The sequence below is a fragment of the Lolium rigidum genome, chromosome 6 (assembly GCF_022539505.1).
Source record: "Lolium rigidum isolate FL_2022 chromosome 6, APGP_CSIRO_Lrig_0.1, whole genome shotgun sequence".
Lineage (NCBI taxonomy): Eukaryota > Viridiplantae > Streptophyta > Magnoliopsida > Poales > Poaceae > Lolium > Lolium rigidum.
The window spans coordinates 220,267,690-220,287,448 of record NC_061513.1 but is presented as its reverse complement, the minus strand read 5'-3'; the positions used below and the strand labels follow the sequence as shown (position 1 = coordinate 220,287,448).

General features: G+C 47.7%; 1 protein-coding gene across 1 annotated transcript; it reads left to right on the top strand.

Moving 5' to 3' along the window:
* The first annotated feature begins 3,079 nt into the window (after positions 1 to 3,079).
* LOC124661247 (hydroxyproline O-arabinosyltransferase NOD3-like) lies at positions 3,080 to 7,110 on the top strand. The gene is made up of 8 exons (XM_047199110.1): positions 3,080 to 3,645; positions 4,147 to 4,214; positions 4,391 to 4,592; positions 4,769 to 4,866; positions 4,962 to 5,031; positions 5,131 to 5,202; positions 5,381 to 5,494; positions 6,734 to 7,110. The coding sequence occupies exons 1-8, from the start codon at positions 3,196 to 3,198 to the stop codon at positions 6,797 to 6,799; spliced, it is 1,140 nt and encodes a 379-aa protein (XP_047055066.1). The 5' UTR covers positions 3,080 to 3,195; the 3' UTR covers positions 6,800 to 7,110.
* Positions 7,111 to 19,759: the final 12,649 nt, after the last annotated feature.

Below are 19,759 nucleotides of genomic sequence, written 5' to 3'. Positions count from 1 at the left end.
AGGTGAACCATAGTTTATAGGCTTTGGGCTTGACAAAGTAAACGCTAGTTTTATTCGCATTTGTTAAGCCCGTCTCGTAAAAGTTTTTAAATACGCCTATTCACCTCTGGCGACATCGTGTCCTTTCTGACAAAGTAAACGCTAGTTTTATTCCGCATTTGTTAAGCCCATCTCGTAAAAGTTTTAAATCGCCTATTCACCCCCCCTCTAGGCGACATCCGTGTCCTTTCACTGGCAAAGATACAATCGAGCGGTGTGTTTTAGCAAACGCCAGAAAATAACGGTGTCCTGTAGCAAATTTAATATCAATTGTACAACACAAAAATTATTATATCATTAGAAGGTAGAACATCTAAGTTTTCTGATGATATATATTTTATAATGTATACCTTATATTATCATGGTTAAATTTACGACCTAGGAATACACGTAAGCCCTATGAACTGGACTGAGAGAGTACATATAAATAGAACAGTATTTAAAGTAGTGAATAATTATACATAGTAAATGCATCTGATATATACAAAAATTATCACTACTAGGAAAATGCATATCTGTGGCGCATGTTTTTGATTTTCTGTGGCGCATATTCTATGCCACAGAAGTCACACCACTAAATTTTATTTATGTTACAAATATCTACATGCGCCACAAAATTATCAAACTTGTGTGGCGCACCAGATAGACATGCGCCATAGAAAGAACTTTCTGTGGTGCACCCAACGGTGGTGCGACACATAATTTTCTTTTGATTTTTTTTAAAAAAATGGTGGCCAGATCTAGATCTGGGGCCGCGGGAATTTCGCTGGATTTTTTTTAAATTTGCCGGAGGTCGCTGGAGGTGGGGTGGGTGGAGGAGGAGGAGGCCGAGGAGGCCGGCCAGAGGTTGTGGGTTGGTGGGTGGAGGAGGAGGAGGCCGGCCGAGGGGGTTGCCGGAGGTGGGGGAGGAGGGGGTTGCCGGAGGAGGAGGAGGTGGTCGCCGGGTGGTGGAGGAGGAGGTCGCCGGGTGGAGAGGAGTGAGGGGAAGGGAGAAGAAGGGAGGAAAAGTGGAAGTGGAGGTGGAGGAGAAGGTAAAGTGGAAGTGGAGGAGAGGAGGAGGAGGAGGAGGGGAGGAGGAGAAAAGAGAGAGAGGGAGAAAGGCACCGCCGGATTTCAAATTTTAGCCTAACAATTCTGTGACGCATGTGCATTTGGTGCGCCATAGATTTTTTTTCGACTTTTTTAATTATTTTATTCAAAACCTAAAACATGAAATTTTTCATACTTCCCTTTGGTAGTTTGAAAATCTAAAAATTGCCTAACCGGAAAACCCGGGTGAATTCGAATGGGAAATTTTGAGTAGATATATTTTCAAATACTCCCTCTATTCCATTCTATAGTGCCTATAGTTTTTTGGCACGAAAATTAGCGCAAGAGTATTTTTTTACACAAGACCCCCTAGCTAAACGATTTGATATCAACGTAAAATTTGGGAAATCCATATCTTCCTAACTTACCATAACAAATCCCAGAAATCTCTCTTGTTGATTCTCCATATATGTGCAGCCAAATTCAATTAAGGAAAGTAAAATATTGCTGCCTAATTTTAAGGAATTGTTGGGCCATGCATTAGGAATCTCAATTAATTGTTTCCAATTTTGTATGGATTTTTTCTCACGCATGTTGTGTGGGAGCTGAACGAGGGAGGGGGTAATTGAAAAAAAGCCAAGGTACAACCTTATATTCTGAAACAAATGCCAAAAATCTATAGATACCATAGAAAGGAACGGAGGGAGTATTAAACTTTTTTTTTCTAAGTTCGTATGCAACCAGAAATCCAGTTTTAACGATACATGACACAATTTTACAAAAAAAATGAAATTCATGTTTGTTAATTCTCATTAAAACTAGATGACATAATACATGGGCACCTCGGATGATTCTATTTTACAAAGCAAAACCCAGAAAACATTTAGTCTATATGCGCCACAGAAATGTTGTCTGTGCGTCACAGAAATTGTGTATTTCTGTAGCGCTTATCAACATCCGTCACAAAAATGTTCATTTCTGTAGCGCATATAGCAATATGTGCCACAAAATTGTGTAGTCCTGTGGCGCACATAATCCGTTTCTATCTATAAAGATTTTCCTAGTAGTGCATCTAATGGTGGATCTATTGATATACTTAGAAGGTGTTGATTTGGTGTTGTATTCATATTTTTCTGTTTAAATTGAGCAGAAGATGATTATTTTTTACTCCCTCCGATCTATATTAATTGACTCAATTTTATCGAGATATGCATGTATGTAGAGCTAAAACATGTCTTGGTACATACTCCCTCCGTTCTGAAATAGTCTACATTCTAGCCCCAAAATTTGTTCTGAAATACTCTACATTCTAGCTTTTAGTCAACAACAACACTGAAAACGAGGTGGTTTTACTCTTTATATTGGATGTTGTTATTTTCAATGTAGCTTGGATTGGTTGTTCAAATATCTAAGTAGTACTAATAAATGCACTACTAATTTGCCTCATTTTTTCTAGAATGTAGACTAAATCAGAACGGAGGGAGTATATATTAGATAAAGTTGAGTCAATTAGTAATTTAAATCGAAGAAAGTGCTAAACTAATATGCCTTGCTTTATGGAACGAATGGAGTATTTAGTTAATCAAACTGGCGGAATGTGTACCTACATGCGATCACCGAGTAAATCTCTTTTCATTTTGTGAATTATCACTGAGTAATAAATCTCAGAGAGTCAACCCATACAGTAGCGTGCACCAAACAAGGGCCCCACGGCGAGCCATATTCCAGAACGAATGCAGGAACTGGTCCACATCTGCACTACTGGTCAAGGTCAACCTCCCCCCACACGCACAATTGACACATTCGTCCTCACCGACGGACACCTTCCTCACTCACTGTCCTCCGGGCCCCACGCGTTATCTGACACGTAGGGCCCACTGGGAAGTGGGATCTCCATCTTTTGGCGATAGCGTATCCATGGTGTTAAGCACTCTCTAATTACCTTAATGCCATTATTTGTTCTTCGTCCTGCTACTACTAGTAATTGTTATTCCGACGATGATGGCTACCTCGCTTCCGTCGCAAGTCCCGACCACGTCCCTTTTCCATATATCGCTCCCTCCTCGATCCCAAAACCCCGCCGGATTCCAAACCCACCCGAGAAATTCTACTGCTTGACGGCCGGGGATGAACGCGCCGGCCAGGAAGGGCGCGCCGGGAGGGGGCCGCGGGGCCGTGCCGGCGCTGCTGCTGGTGGCGGCGGGGGTGCTCGCGTTCCTGATCTCCTACAGCGTCCTTGCCACGGTGCTCCGCGGCGGCGGCGTCGGCGCCGGCGGAGGAGGAGGAATAGTCGCGGGAGGGCGGGACCCGGTGGTGCGGATGCCCGGGTGGATGCGGAAGGCCGGCGGCGCGAGGGGCCGGAGGCGGCCCTTCCACGTCGCGCTCACGGCCACCGACGCCGCCTACAGCAGGTGGCAGTGCCGGGTCATGTACTACTGGTACAAGCGGATGCAGGCGCGCCCCGAGGGCGCCGACATGGGCGGCTTCACCCGCGTGCTGCACTCCGGGAAGCCTGACGGACTCATGGACGAGATCCCCACCTTCGTCGTCGACCCACTCCCCGCCGGCAAGGACCGTGTAAGTACAAAAATATTGTATTTTTTTTTTTGTCTCAACTCTCAACCCCTCTCGTTTGGGTTTGTTTGTTTGGTGGGGGCGTTGTGGGGGCTACGTGTGCGGACGAGCTGTGCGTTTGGGAATTTAAAACCAGAAAAAAACAAATTCGATGCTTCGGTTCCATCTTCCAGCGGCAAAATCAAGTGCTTTATTATTTCTTTATTTTACTCTCTGGCAGGAGAAGAAGTGCCCCTGTTAAAACCATATGAATTTTGTCAAGAAACTTGCAGGTCGAGTAAAGAATCATGTATAGTTTTCAGTGTTAGCTTGCACTCCAGAATCCATTTTATCCGTCAAACACACTAGCGTGACCATTACGTCTTGCTTTCTTGCCTTCACTTGAGGATCACTCTATTTGCACTGTCGGTTTGAACTTTATTTCGTTAATGCACGCCCTGTTACTGGGGAAAGCAACATCAGTTTCGAAATGCCCCCGAGGTTTGATTGTGATACTGTCTGCAGGGATATGTCGTCCTAAACAGGCCATGGGCATTCGTACAATGGCTGGAGAAGGCAAAGATTGAAGAAGAGTAAGTTAACACTGATGGACCTTTTTGGTGTCGTTACTTTCTGTATGGTTTTCAAGTTATATATAATCTTGCACAAAGGACTTCATGATTTGGCATCCAGACATCCATGATCAAACAAAAATAACTGTTCTTTTCCCATGCGTTTATAACTGTTCTGTTCCGCTTGAATATCGCAGGTACATACTGATGGCAGAACCAGATCATATATTTGTGAAACCCTTACCAAATTTGGCTTATGACAATGACCCAGCGGCATTCCCTTTCTTCTATATTACACCTTCTGAACACGAGAAAATTATCAGAAAATACTACCCGAAAGAAAGAGGTCCCATCACAAATGTCGACCCTATTGGGAATTCCCCTGTAATCATTAAGAAGGTAATTCCTTGTTGCTCACCTGGCACTCTTTAGCAGATTGCAGTGTCCTGCATGAGGTGAAGCTCCATTCCATATACTCCACTTTGAAGGACTCGTGTTTCAGTTACCATTTACTGTTTAGATTAGTCATTTTATGGGACCTGACTCAATATTTCATCATCTGAGGAATTTTTAAGACACTGCTTGAGAAGATTGCTCCCACATGGATGAATGTATCACTACAAATGAAAGAGGATCAAGAGACCGATAAGGCTTTTGGATGGGTTTTGGAAATGTGAGAATTATCTTTCTTGTAAGTGAGTTTCAGTAGATGCCTTTGCTCATTGGTACATTGTTATGATTCCAGCTTTTTGTTTTTATGGCTTTTAGGTATGCATATGCTGTTGCCACTGCACTGCATGGGGTTCAACACATCCTTCGTAAAGATTTCATGATCCAGGTGCTCTCATGTGTTTTCTTCTGATAATAAGCTTGTGCACTGAAATTATGTGTTTGAGTGGCATGGTTATTGCTATTATTAATGCCCCTTAAATTTCAGCCACCATTTGATAAGAAGCTAGGCAATACATTTATTATCCACTTCACCTATGGATGTGACTATTCACTCAAGGTATGGATTAGGGTCTAGTAATTATGTCCCAAACCCGTGATTCTTTTTCTGTAGATCTCATATTCATAAGCTTGAGGGTACAAAGCAAAATACCTGGTTTTCTCTGTTATGTTACTAATATAAGGCTATTCGTCATACCACGTAAGGTATTTGACAGTATCGTGGCCAATAATTTCAGGGTGTACTGACTTATGGAACAATTGGTGAGTGGAGATTTGACAAAAGATCGTACCAAGATAGGCCACCGCCAAGAAATCTTACATTACCCCCTCCAGGAGTGCCAGAAAGTGTGGTACGTTATCTACCAAATAAATTGGAAAAGTACACTACAGGTTTATTATGATACCTCTAATTTATAATGATTTTTAAGATACGGAGGTGTTGTCTAGGTGTTCAACGTTTAAATAAAAAAAATAAGGACAGTTTTGTGATATTTACATTAATTTTTCATTTAGTTTAAATAAATTTACAACAGGTCAACACTCAACACAGTGAACTACTTATTCCCTGCTACTGTTTTGTGCTTTGATAATTTGGTCAGCCTAATACAACTTTCTAACCAAGTGAGAGCCATTTTTATTTCTGAAAAACCGAAATTGTTGTAAGAATGGAATTTGGAACTTCTCAAGTAGCCACTGAACATGGAATAATTGATTGATCGTGAAGAATATGCTCGCTAGGCATACATCAGCTGTGCTTGGGCTCAGAAGTTGGAAAGCTTTGCCATGTTTTCTCTTTAAGCGACTCTTTAAATAACAACGAACTCTTCTATTGATGTCCCCAACACTTGGAAGTTTCTTGCAGCACCATTTATCTATGGACGAAAAAGCTTTGTGATCCCCGAAGCAAAGCCTTCCAGTTCTTCCATAATTCCCAACATATTCATGTTCTAATCATTATTAGTGCAGCTCATGAATGCTCCACTTGTATATCAACTGTGTTGTTGTGAATTTAGACATATATTGGCTTCTAGTTTGTCTACCTCAAGTGGCCGAGGCACTTCTACTCAACCAATTTTTTGTACTGTTGTTTTCCTCGCCAATCCTGCATAATGAGATAAGCATCCAATCTCAAATTGCTAAGAGACTGGTCCTGTGAATTACCTGAAGAACATTACAAATAGCTAGTATGTATAGCAAAACATGGAAGTGGATTCACCTGCCTAGTAGAGTCAACTGTGTTCAAGCTTTCACATTCAGTATAATGCGTACAGAAAAGCAAAGATGGGCATCCAATAAAGAAAGTAAAATGCTATGTCTTCTACGAGTGCTAGAACAAAGTTATCAAACAAAGTTTCACACATCAATATAATGCTTACAAAAAAGCAAAGTTGGGCATCCAATAAAGAAAGTAAAATGCTATGTCTTCTAGTAGTACTAGAACAAAGTTATCCCCACCCACCCCCCATAATACTGGAGAATTTTGGTTTACAAAATTCGACCATTACCATTCGGTGTATTAAGGCCTCATAACCTTTGAGTTTGAGACTCATGATTCGAACTTTTGATTGCCTAGTCTATTCTTAATGCAGGTTACACTGGTAAAAATGGTCAACGAAGCTACTGCAAATCTTCCCAGGTGGGATGAAGGATTATAGGCTATGCTGACGTCAAATGTTATGAGCTCCCATTCTGATTAGCCCTTTAGGTGTATACATCACAAATGACAGAAGTAGATACATTTTCCTTCATACTTAGGCCCTGCTAGGAGGAAAGGAATTTTCCTGTTTCCTACTGGAATTAATTGTTTCCAGTGAAATATATGAAATCCAAAGAGTGTCTTACTGGAAAAGAAAGAAGATAGCAGCCCAAAATTTTCTATTTAAAGTTAACTTGTAATTTTCTGTGACTGTTATTATTGAGGTATAGTTTTATGTGAGTGCTACTGTGCTTGCACCTCTTTGTCTAAGTGCTATGGAGTATACTCAGTCCCTCTACATCTACCATTATTTTCTTGTATGCTCTTCTCTTTTTTATCGTCTGTGCTGACCCTTAGCAACCCTAGGGTCTGGTTTATCGTTACCGTTTTGTGCTAAAAAATGGTCGATCTCCTCCACGAAAGTGAACCTTTGTTGCTTTGCTCGGAAAACAATCGTTTGTCGTCACGAAAGCACGACAACTACCCTGGTGTTGCATGGCAACAACTCTCTTCTTTTAGCAGAATTTCAATGGGTCTCTCCATTTGGATGTCTGTGAGAATTGGGCCTGTGGAAATGGGAGGCCTTGCCAAACCCAAGCCGTACTCGAATTCTTGAAATTATGCACAATTCCAAAATAAAATGACACTTGAAATTGCTTATTAGAATGCAATTTTTCAAGGTTCGAAGTTAATTTGCAGACCTGTGAATGGTAGCCTCATGTTTCTTTTTTGGGTAACACTCAACATAATGTTTCTTGTTCTGTCTGAGTTGTCATGTTTTAGGACAGACGACGTGCTATTCAAAAGCATTGATGCATACAAGGTAAAAAACAATTTTGTAGGTGAACATTCTAACCTGTAATCAAATGCTTTGTAACAGTTTAAATGTCAAAATAGAAGGAGAAGGCATAATTTTATGTCAAAATTGAATTTAATTACAACTCTGTAGAGCAAACTACTCGTGCAGTTGTGGGAGAGATGACAATTGTCAACAAACTACTCGTGCAGTTGTGGGAGAGATGACAATTGACAACAGAGAAGGCATCCACCGAATTTGCATCCCTTTCAGTAGACTGAAAACGCTGAGATTTTCGGTCTCTTTCGCTACTTCTAAATATAATACAGATAGCTTAACTGAACACATGGTACGCTGGCGAACAGAAAGATACAAGATGATGTCCAGCATTATTACAACTTGTTACATATGTCTCAAGCACGATCAGAAGACCCTGGATCATTCAATTTCTAGGAATAATCTTCATGCTGCCTTCACTCCACAGCCAGTTAACTTCAAATTATATTAAGTTCCACCCATTGCTGCATCCAATGAAATTGTTGATTAAATGTTTGATGGAGATGAACCACAAGGAACAGCAGAACTTCTTTCATAAAGATAAAACAATCACTTATATTAAGGCAGCCCGGAACTAACTCCCTGAAACAAGTTGCATCTCTGGGACAAAATACCACACGACTGGGCCTGATGGGTCAAACGCGTTTCCACAGATTACAAAGATTTGTATGTCTCATGACAATAAAATAAATCACTTTTGGCCCCTCAGCTGAGTTCAAAACAGTTCTCAATGATGTTGCCACATCGTTCTGACAAGTTAGCTAATAAGGGGGAAATGGTTAGTAGACGAGATAAAGGATCCCCTGTTTAAAACACCACATCAGGCAAAACACTGCCACACACTGGCTGCATCGTCCTAAAAGTGGAAGGTTTTAGAGCAGGATCCAAAAGTGAGAAGTTAAGTGAATTATGGGTTCATTCTAGTGTATTTGGTTTGTTCTGGGGGTGTTGAAGTCAGAGATCCAAAAGTGAACTTGTTGTATAGTTGGAGGGCCAAAACTGGACCTATAAAAGAAAGGGATGAACTGTAAACGCTGAGGCATGTAGCCCATACGATTATACTAACTGCAAATGACTGTTTCATAATGTAAGCCACGAATTCACACAGATTAGATAACATCAGAAATAACTGTCTCTATTGGTAGGAAAACTCCTATTGTACATGGAAAAAAGGGTGAAAGGAGCCTATACTATGAAATGGTGTAGTAAACTAAGAGCAGAGCCATCGACCAGTTTTGGGGCGTGACCTCGGGGTCGGCGTGTCGAGGTTGGTGGATCCCATGGAGGCATGGGTGGAGATTCACGAGCTAGAATCAGGCGAAAGCCTTGTCATTGGCGGTGGTAGCCGAAGCCAATGACGTCGGCACCCTTGGGCGTCGTTTCCTTCTTGGAGGCACCGTTGAGGTGAAACTCTCGTTCCTCCCTTGGTCAACTTTAGTGGAAACCCTAGATCCTTGTGATCGGACATTGGTGGCATTTTAGTGTCGTGTTTTCCTCTTGAGGATTTCGTTTTTTGAGTTGGGCCCTGACCGGAGTGACAAACGAAAATTGGTGCTAGCAGTGGATGGCGGTGAGGAGTGTCGTCGTGGTGAACGAGCAGATGCCATAGGATGGCTTAAGTTGGGGCCGAATGGACGTATGAGGATTCGGGGGAGGGTTTGTGATCTGGTGTGATGGACTTCCGGATGGTTTCCTCAAGAACTTGGCCAGGGCCAGAGGTTGAAGAAGAAAGACACAAGGAAGAACTCGCTCTAGATCATCATGTTCATTGATTTCCACATGGTTACAGGTTTCTCAGTACAAGCTACTCTGTGTTCTCGCTACGTGCCCGTGAGGAAGGGCTGCTCCCTCTCCTTATATAGGGGAGAGGGTGGCTTACAGGGCAAGAAACCCTAATGGCATCTTTGACTGGACAAACTACTTTACAAAGCTACTTTAATCATAGATGACACCGGGGTCCTCTTTAATCAGGGGCGCTGACGTCCTCCGGCTTCTTTGACCGTCGTCCTTCCCTTTATCGTCATCCCTTCGTATAAAGATACTTTGCTTAGCTCATCCTTGTCTTCTAGCTCTGGAGAGAATCCTTGACCAGCTTTGCCGACAAGCCCTTCCTTCCGATGGCCCGGTACCTTTTCTATTCGGTTCCGGTATCCCTCTTATGAGGATACCGGCTTAGCCTGTTCAGCCAAACGCCTATCTTAGACTCCGGCATGAACATCTAACCGGTATCCTGATGGCTCAAACCATCCGGTTTGGCATGCCTTTGGCATACCGGGGGTCATCCCCCAACATTAGTCCCCGAAGCTGGTATAGTCCGGCGGATCCTATCCAACGGACCATGCCGAGTTCTTATGTCTGTGATACCGGTTTGATTCATCCGGCGTTACGCTCGAATCCGGCATCTTTGCCCGGATCCTCCTTATCTTTTCTGTGCAAGTCATACCCGGTATCTTATCTTCCGGTATCTTAACCATTAAACGCTTCCTGGGCGAAGTCGAGAATATCTCGGGCCCCGCACCTGACAGAGACATGCGCACTGTGACTGACGCGCCAGTGTCAGTTGTCATTTCGCTTCGACTCCCGCGCGCTCATTTAATGCACCGCAGCGGATCCCACTAGCCGTTCCAGATCTCTGTGTGCCCCCGTGTGGCCTTCGGTTTTTTCGCGTGTATCCCTTCGACACGTGGCGGCCCATGGTGCGAACCGCCGTGGGCCGCGAGGCGAACCGCCGCGGCCCAGCGGTTTCCAGCCCCCTCCCTTCTTCTTTATAGGCGCAACCGCCGCCCCTCCTTCATCTTCTTCGCATTCTCCACTTCCCTGCGCGCAGAGTTCATCGCCTCCGCGCCTTTGCCATTCTCCGTCGCCGCCGCTTGTTCGAGCCCGCCGCCCGGCGAACTTACTCCTTCGTTCCGCCGGACCTCGCCGCGCGGAGATCCTTAGCTGCAACTTCACCGAGCCCGCAGCATTTGTGTTTCCTCAAGCTGTTCTTCGCCTCGCCGTCGCCGGACTTCCTCGCCGGCCCCAGGCTCGCCGCTCCTCCAGCACACTTCTTCCCTCGCGACTTCGCCGCCTCAGGTTAGGCTCGACGCGCCTTTACCTCTTTCTCTTTTGCACTTTGGATCTCGGGGACGGTAGAGTATTTATTCGCTTTTTGTTTTGCTTTTCCTCTTACTCGTAGATCTTCGCGCGAGGGTTCGTTTGGGGGAAAACTGTTTCTCGGTAGATTTCGGCATCTCCTAGATCTCCATGTCTAGCGAGGGATCTCCCCTTGCCGCCACTTCTAGCACCCAAGATAGCAACGCCTCCGACGGGCTAACCGACGATCTTGCCCGGATGGGCCAGGCATCCAGCTGGAAGCAAGAGGCCGGCACATCTAGCCGGGCCTCCGGAAAGGACAAGACACGCGGAGCCTGGAGAGGTTCCGACGTGACCCAATATGAGATCGATTGGCTCTACCGGTCCAGGAGGATTCCGGAAGGAGTTACCTGCCGGCTTCCTCGCGGCGAAATCCAACCGGTGCTCGAACCGGGTGAGGCCGTTGTTTTCCTTGCTCACTTTGAGCGTGGCTTCGGCCTTCCTGCCTCAGATTTCTTTCACCAACTCCTTGACTTCTATCGCCTCCAACCTCATCATCTCCCCGGCAACGCCGTTCTTTATCTTTCTTGCTTTGTGGCCTTCATGGAGGGCTACATTGGCATCCGTCCCGCTCGCGAGACGTTTGCCCGCTTTTTCTCTCTTCGGATCAATTCGGTCCAGGGCAAGGACATTCCTAAGCCCAAACCCCCCGTTCAATGCGGGTCCTGTATTATCGGCTCCCGTCAAGGGAGCCCCTTTTTAAGTTCAATGGCCTCGAGTCTTGCCGCTTGTGGCAGACGACGTTCTTCTATGTGAAGAACGCGGGCGACGAGGACCTCATCAACTTGCCGGCGTTCAACCCGGCGCCACCCGCCAAGACCAACTGGCGGTACAACCCCGGAAGGGATCACACCGAGACGAACCGGGGGGTGCGCTTCATGCAGGGGTTGATGAGGGACACCAACATCCGCTCCGACGATATCATCCGTACCTTCATCGCCCGCCGGGTGCTTCCCTCCAAGCAGCGCGCTCACAAAATTAGTGAGATGTACGGCCCCGGCGATCCCACCAAGATCACCGGCTTGGCTTTGAGCAAGGAGGACGTGGTCCTAAAGGCGGGCCAAATCTGCCAAACGGACATGCCGGATGACTGGGAGTGGGGCCTTTGCCCTCTTAGTGCCAGGAATCCTCCGTCCAAAGATGTAAGAAGATATGCGGCTCGGGTCGTGTTACCGGTAACTTTTGTGCTAGTGTCTAACCTTTCTTTTTTCCTTTGTTTTCAGGCCAAGGCCCGCTTCCCCCGGATTGATTCAGACCGTCGAGGCCCTGCCCAGAAGAGGCCCCTGGACAAGTACGATCCGGATCCTGTCATTCATTGGCTGGATCTGAGGATGGGCCGGACTCCAGCTTCCCGCCTCGGCAAGTCTCCGCCGGAACCAGCTGGTTCGTCTGATGATTTGACCATACTTGAGGTAGCCTTTCTGTTCGTTTTCTTACGCTCTTTTTGCTATTTCCGTTCTGTAGACATTCCCTCGGCCGGCAACAAACCACAGGTCCATGAGCACGTGCCTCCGCCGCAAGCTGAGGTGGGGGACGAGTTCCCGGACAACCTTATGGCCGAAGGCCAGAAGAGTGATCCTCCTGCTGCTGATGCCGGCCCCAACCGTGCCTCTTCCGGCAAGCGCCCTCGGACCGAGGTCATCGGCGGGAAGCAGGTCGGCACCAAGCGCTACAAGCAGAGGCGGATGCCGACGTCTTCCGGGTAAGTTTTATCTCTTTTTATACTCTCTTTGTTTCCACCGAATTCTTCTCCGGTTGCTTTTCTCCAACTCGTTCTCCTTTTCCTTTCTTTCAGCCCTGCACTTGAGCTTGGCTCGGCCGGCTCCGCTGGCTCCGCCGGCTCCGCGAGGACTTCAACTCCTCCTCCTCACTCAAGTCCGGCACCATCCGGTGCCGGCAACACCTCTGCCTCCCCTTCGGGGGCACTACAAGTTCGGGGCGCGCGGCCCCAACACCTCCGGATCACCGCGCGGAGGAGGACTCTACCTCCCCTCCAGTAGACCCAAGACACCGGCGCCGACAACATCGGCGCCGGCCAGACTGATGCCGGGCGGGCGGAACCTCTGGTTCCCTCTTCCCCGAAGAAGAAGAAGAAGAAGCCAAACTCTTCCCCTACCGCGCCGGATGCTTCCGCGCCGGTCTTTATTCCTCCTCCTGAGGCCACGCCGACAGCACCGCCCAGCCAAGGACCTTCCGCGGCCAAGCAGCCGGTGCCGTCCAAGACCCCCAAGATCACCACTTTTCTAAAGCCCGGGGCTTCCCGCGGCAAGGCTGTGGAGGGCGGCACCTCTGGTGGTTCAGGAGATGTGGTGCTGCACGTCAGCCCCGCCGCGCTCGTTGCACAGGACAAGCCCACCGGCCTCCTAGGTCGGATCGTTGAACTGAAGCGCGCGGGCAAGGACTTGGGGCACCTCCTCCCCTATGCCCAGAAGTGGAACGAGGCGGATATCTCTGCCTCAACCCGCGGCCTGGGGAAGGACCGCCTTCCCGCGCCGGATCCTGCCGGGGCTCGGTCCACTGAAGAACACTTCACGCGTGTTAAACGCGCCGTGAAAGAGTTCGACAGTGCTTGGTACGATGCTACCAACAATGTGGTGGTAAGTTCTGCTAAACCTCTTCCATAATTCCTGTTGATGCCGGTTTCTTTTTCTTTCCAGATCTTATCTATTCTCCCAGTCCCCGAGTTTTGTGGTGAGAGCGCAGCTCTTGGCGCAAAACTTTAACTTAGAACTTAGCGTGAAACCGGCACTGCCAGTCCCCGAGTTTCGGGTTAAACACCTTCCTCTTAGCACACAACTTTCCTTAGAAGCGCGCAAAACCGGCACTGCCAGTCCCCGAGTTTTGGGTTAAGAACCTTGTTCTTTAGCGCAAAACTTAGCTCAAAAACTTAGCGCAAAACCGGCACTGGCTGCCCCGAGTTTCGGGTTAAAACTTTGTTTCTTTCTCACAACCACTTTCCTTTGAACGAGCACTGCTGACACCCGGAAGCAACTCTTCGAGGAGCTTTTGTGGGAGCATCGGGAGCTTGCTGAGGCCCACAGCCACTGCCAAGGTTCGTTTCTCTTGCCTCCGGCATTTTTTCTCCGGAATGTTTCTTTCCTTGATACTTACGCACTTTTTGTTTAACGAGTTGTTCCGGAAGCTAGCCTCGAGGCCCCGAAGGCCCGAGTTGCCAAGCTTCAAGGTACCATCCTTTCTTTTTCTGCTGACCCTTTCCTTTTTTCATTCGATCTAGTGCTGCTTGCCAAGACTTTTCTTTTTGGTATTTAGGCGAGAAGGAGCAGCTCCTCAAGGAGCACAACGAGGCGCTGGAGGCCCAGAAGACCGCCCTGGGGGAGCTCAAGGAGCAGGCCATACAAGCCGCGCTCCGGCATGAGCAAGCTTTGAAGGATGCCCGGGTTGCAGCGGAGGCTAGGCTGGCGGAGGTTGTGGAGGACTCCACGAACGCCAACACCGTCCTGACGGCAGAACTGGAGGAGGAAAGGAAGGCGCGGAAAGCAGCGGAGCGGCTTATTGATACCATGACCACCGATCATCGGGAGTATGATCGGTTGGTTATGCAAATAGATGCGCTAGCTCTCCGTAAGTCCTTGCCTTGTCCCTTCTCTTGCTTACCATCTTTTTTCCTTTGAAACTATATCTTTGTTCCTTTCTTTCCCGTCACACTCTTTTCCGGTATCTTGTGTTTATGTTTTTTCTTTCTTTCTGCAGAGCACTTCCCGGAATCCCAGTCCTATGCTGTGAAGAAGGTGAGGGAGGATCGGATCGCGCGGGAATTTCCCAACATGGACGCGCACTGGGACGGGTACGACTATCTTGTCGCCCTCTCAGCGCGGGTCCAACACATGCGTTGCGTCGACCGGCTTCTTGTCGACCTGCCAACCGCCGCCATCCAGATCTTCAAGGTGTTATGGCCTGAGGAGGAGCTGCCGGAGAACATCACGCTCACCGCCAACCGGCTCAAAGATGTCGGGCACCGGATCCGCGAGTGGCAATGCTCTGCGGCTCGTGCTGGAGCCGACACGGCGCTGCGCTCCGCGTGCTCATGGTATCCTGCTCTTGATCTGGACGCTCTTCAGGGCGTGCGCGCGGATGCTCCCACGGACACCGACCCAGCACTCACCACGAAGCGGCAGGACCGGGCATACCGGCTTGCCGAATATGCCGAGGTCCGCACCTTCATCCCACCCCCTCCTGGCGTCAAGGACTACCTCAGCGATGAGGAAGAAGAAGACGAGGGAAATGAAGGTGAAGCTGCCGGGGACGTGCCGCCGGAAGCTCCCGAGCCGACGCTACTCCTCCCGAAGATGCCGAGGCCGGTGCTGCTCCACCCGACGCCCCCGCCGCCCGATGACCTTCTATGACACCTTTGCCCGCTATGCCCGTTGGCCCCGTTTACCTTAAAACAATGTCTGTTAAATTCTGCCCCGGTATGCCGGGGCTTAAGATGTAAAACTTAAGTTTTCTTGTGGTTGTTCTACAACATTTCCTGCCGGTAAGTTATACCGGTAGCTAATTATTTTGAGTTTGCTTTAGCACATTTGCTTTTGGTTTTGCTTTTATCCTGTACCGCAAAGATTTCCCAATTGTTTCCGCATCCAATTTGATGCATACTTGGTTCTTTTGCCTTGGCTCTGCCTGCCTTCTCTGGGCGTTCTTTGGCGTATGAGCACAAGGTTCTTTCACCAAACAAACATCTCTTTGAACTTAGAAATAACTTTGAAATTTTGCAAAAAATCGGTTTAGCCGGGGTTAGTTAAATTTTCCGGACTGTTCTTTCCTCGCTCTCCCTCTCCGCAGTTCATGTGCTTATCCCCTACCGGTTTATCTTGCTTGCCATGAAGCCGGTTTGCGGACAACAAGCGAGTCGAAGACTCCGGTAGGATTTAGCACACTACTAAACCGGAAAGATAAAACATTCAATAAGCAACCGGTAAACTGAAAAAATAAACAAGTTACATGCAACCTTATTGGGGTAGTCCCCGAGACTCATTCAATGTTCCGGCATCTTTTATTCATAGCATATAAGGTACAAAAAAGGAACTTCTTACACCACCACTTCAAGAGTAGAAAGGACGTAACAGAGCGATGTTCCATGGACGCTTGCTCTCTTCTCCGGACTTGTCCGCCTTTCCTTTTTTCCACTCCTGTGCGTCAATTAGGTAGTATGCATCATTGTGAAGCACCTTGCTTACAATGAAGGGACCTTCCCATGGTGGCAAAAGCTTATGCCGGCCTTCAGTGCGCTGCACCAGGCGAAGCACAAGATCTCCTTCCCGGAAAACTCTCGGGTTAACCTTCCGGTTATGATAGCGTCTTAGGTTTTGCTGGTAGATGGCTGTTCTTGCCAAAGCTAGCTCTCTTGCCTCTTCTAGCAAGTCCACATCATTTTCTCTGGCCTCTTTGACCTCTTGCTCAGTATAGAGCTGTACCCTTGGTGAATCATGGATGATGTCGGTTGGTATCACTGCTTCTGCTCCATAGACCATGAAAAAGGGAGTGTATCCGGTAGACCGGTTTGGAGTCGTTCTTATACTCCACAGTACTGATGGTAGCTCATCAAGCCAACATCCCGGTGACTTCTCCACAGCATCAATGATTCTGGGCTTGATGCCGGAAAGCACCAAAGCATTCATTCTTTCCACTTGGCCATTGCCTTGTGGGTGTGCCACTGAGCACAAATCCAACCGGATGTTTTTGTCTTCACAAAACCTTTTGAACTCACCTTGAGCAAAGTTAGTTCCATTATCAGTGATGATGCTGTGCGGGTACCCATACCGCAAGATGACATCTTTCAAGAATTTCACAGCCGTATGCCCATCACACTTTGCAATAGGTTTCACTTCCAGCCATTTGGTGAACTTATCCACCATGACCAAGATGTGAGTCATGCTGCTTCTTGCAGTTTTGAATGGGCCCACCATGTCAAGGCACCAAACGGCAAATGGCCATGTTAATGGTATTGTCTTTAAACTGGATGCTGGGGTATGATTTTGCTTGGCGTACCTCTGGCAGCCGTTGCATTTTCTTACCAAGTCCTCAGCGTCCTCCAAAGCAGTGGGCCAATAGAACCCATGCCGGAAAACTTTTGCTACTAGCGCCCTTGATGAAGCATGGTGCCCGCACTCTCCTTGGTGAATTTCCTCAAGCATCTCTTTCCCTTCTTCCGGTTCCACACATCTTTGAAGGACACCGGTAACGCTTCTCTTGTACACCTCACCATTGATGAATGTGTAAGCTTTGGACCTCCTCTGTATCCTCCTTGACTCGTTTTCATCAGCCGGCAAAGTGCCGTTGATTAGGAATTCCTTAATAGGTTTAACCCACGACGGTATCTCTCGAACCAAAAACACCGGTGCATCTATCTCCATGCTATCCACCAGCATCATCTTTTCCGGTATGGGTGCAGCAGTCCCCGAGCTTACCGGAACAGTCCTCGAGCTTGCCGGAGCGGTCCCCGGGTTTCCTTCATCAATTTCCATGGGCACAATGTGTGACTTCGGTACAAAAATTGATTCCGACTCTGGACTTGGCTTGATTGACGGTACTCTTAGGTGTGCCAAAGCTATTCCAGGAGGTATTTCTTGCCGGGACGAGCCTATTTTGGACAAAGCATCCGCAGCTTCATTTTCTGCACGCGGTACATGGTGAAATTCACAGCCTTCGAAGAAGCCAGCAATCTTCTGCACGTGAAACCGGTACGAGGCCATGTTGGCATCTTTTGCGTCCCAATCCCCGGAACACTGCTGCACCACAAGGTCTGAATCTCCATAGCAAATGATCCGGTGCGCACCGATTTCCTTTGCGACCTTAAGCCCATGGATCAAAGCTTCATACTCAGCGACATTATTTGATGCCCTGAAATGCACTTGCAAAACATACCGGAGATGATCTCCTTTTGGTGAAGTAAGCACCACACCGGCACCTAGACCCTCCTTGAGCTTGGATCCATCAAAGTGCATCTTCCAGTACTCTATCCTCTGATCCGACGGTTTGTATTGCATCTCCGCCCAATCAACAAGGAAATCAGCCAAAGCCTGAGACTTTATGGCATCTCTTCTCTCATACACCGGCACGTATGGCGATATTTGGATCGCCCATTTTGCAATCCTGCCACTGGCGTCCTTGTTGCACATGATGTCGGAGATTGGTGCCTCGCTTACCACTTTCATGGGGTGCTCTTCAAAGTAATGCTTGAGTTTGGTGGCGGCCATGTACACACCATAAGTCATTTTCTGGAAGTGAGGGTAGTTCTGTTTTGAGAGGGAGAGCACCTCGCTCAGGTAGTATACCGGCCTCTGGACGGTTTTTCCTTCCTCGTCTCTTTCAACTACAACTACTACACTCACAACCCGGTTTGTTGCTGCTATGTATAACAAGCATGGGCTCTCTCTCTAGAGGTGAAGCCAGTATAGGTGCTGTGGCTAACATTGTTTTTAGCTCTTTAAACGCTGCGTCCGCTCGAGGGGTCCGGACGAACGTGTCGATTTTTTCATCGAGCATAGAGTGGCGAGGCTTTTTCTCCCAACCTGCTTACAAACCGGCTTAGCGATGCCAAGCTTCCGGTAAACTTTTGCACATCTTTTAACTCTTGGGGGATACCCATTCTCTCTATTGCCCGGATTTTTACCGGATTAACTTCTATGCCCCGGCTTGATACCAGGAAACCTAGCAACTTGCCGGCTGGGACACCAAAGGTACATTTTGCCGGATTAAGCTTCATCCGGAACCGTCTTAAGTTATCGAATGTCTGCCGGATGTCATCGATTAAGGTGTTCTTTACCTTAGTTTTTATCACGACGTCATCCACATAGACTTGCACATTTTTTCGAATTTGATCAAACAAGCATTTTTGCATACAAGTGCGGTACGTTGCACCAGCGTTGCGCAAACCAAAAGGCATAGTGACATAGCAATAAGCCCCGTGCGGGGTAATGAACGCAGTTTTTATTTGATCTTCTTTTTTCAAGGGTATCTGATGGAAACCGGAATAGGCATCCAGGAAGGACAACAACTCACACCCAGCGGTTGAATCAATCACTTGATCGATTCGTGGCAAAGGAAAAGGATCTCTTGGGCAAGCCTTGTTCAGGTTGGTGTAGTCGATGCACATGCGCCACACCTTTGGAGCTTTTGCCTCCAGGTTCTCATCTTTCTTCTTTTCCACCATCACCGGATTGGCCAGCCACTCTGTGTGCGTGACCTCCACAATAAATTTGGCAACAAGCAGTTTGGTTACCTCTTCTCCTATGATCTTTCTTCTATCTTCAGCGAACCGGCGCAAGGGTTGCCGCACCGGCTTGGCATCTTTCCTAACGTTCAAGGAGTGCTCAGCCAGCTCCCTCGGAACACCTACCAAATCTTCAGCTGACCAGGCAAAGATATTCCGATTCTCACGGAGGAAGCTGACGAGCGCGCTTTCCTATGCTTGATCGAGGCCGGCACCGATACGAACGGTGCGCTCTGGGTAAGCCGGATCCAGCACGATGTCCTTCGTTTCATTGGTTGGCTTGAATGCCGGTGTGCCCATGTTTTCACTCATTGCCGCTAAGCTCATCTGTGAGGACTGAGCCAGCGCAACAGCTGTCTGCATCCTTTTCTTTTCCTCTGCGATCACCAGCGATTCCGCTAGGTTTGATCCGGCAGATGCAGTTTCCAGTGAGACCTTATAGTTTCCTACCACAGTTAGTGGTCCACGAGGTCCCGGCATCTTCATCTTGAGGTAAGCCGTATGGGTTGAGGCCATGAAAGCTGCCAATGCCGGTCTCCCCAGCAATGCATGGTAGGGACTGTCTAGATCCACCACCTCAAACTCCAGATTTTCCACCCGGCAATTATCACGTCCTCCAAATGCCACGTCCACCCGAACTTTTCCTATCGGGGCACAGGACAAGCCAGGAACAATCCCGTGGAACGTCGTGCGCGTCGGCT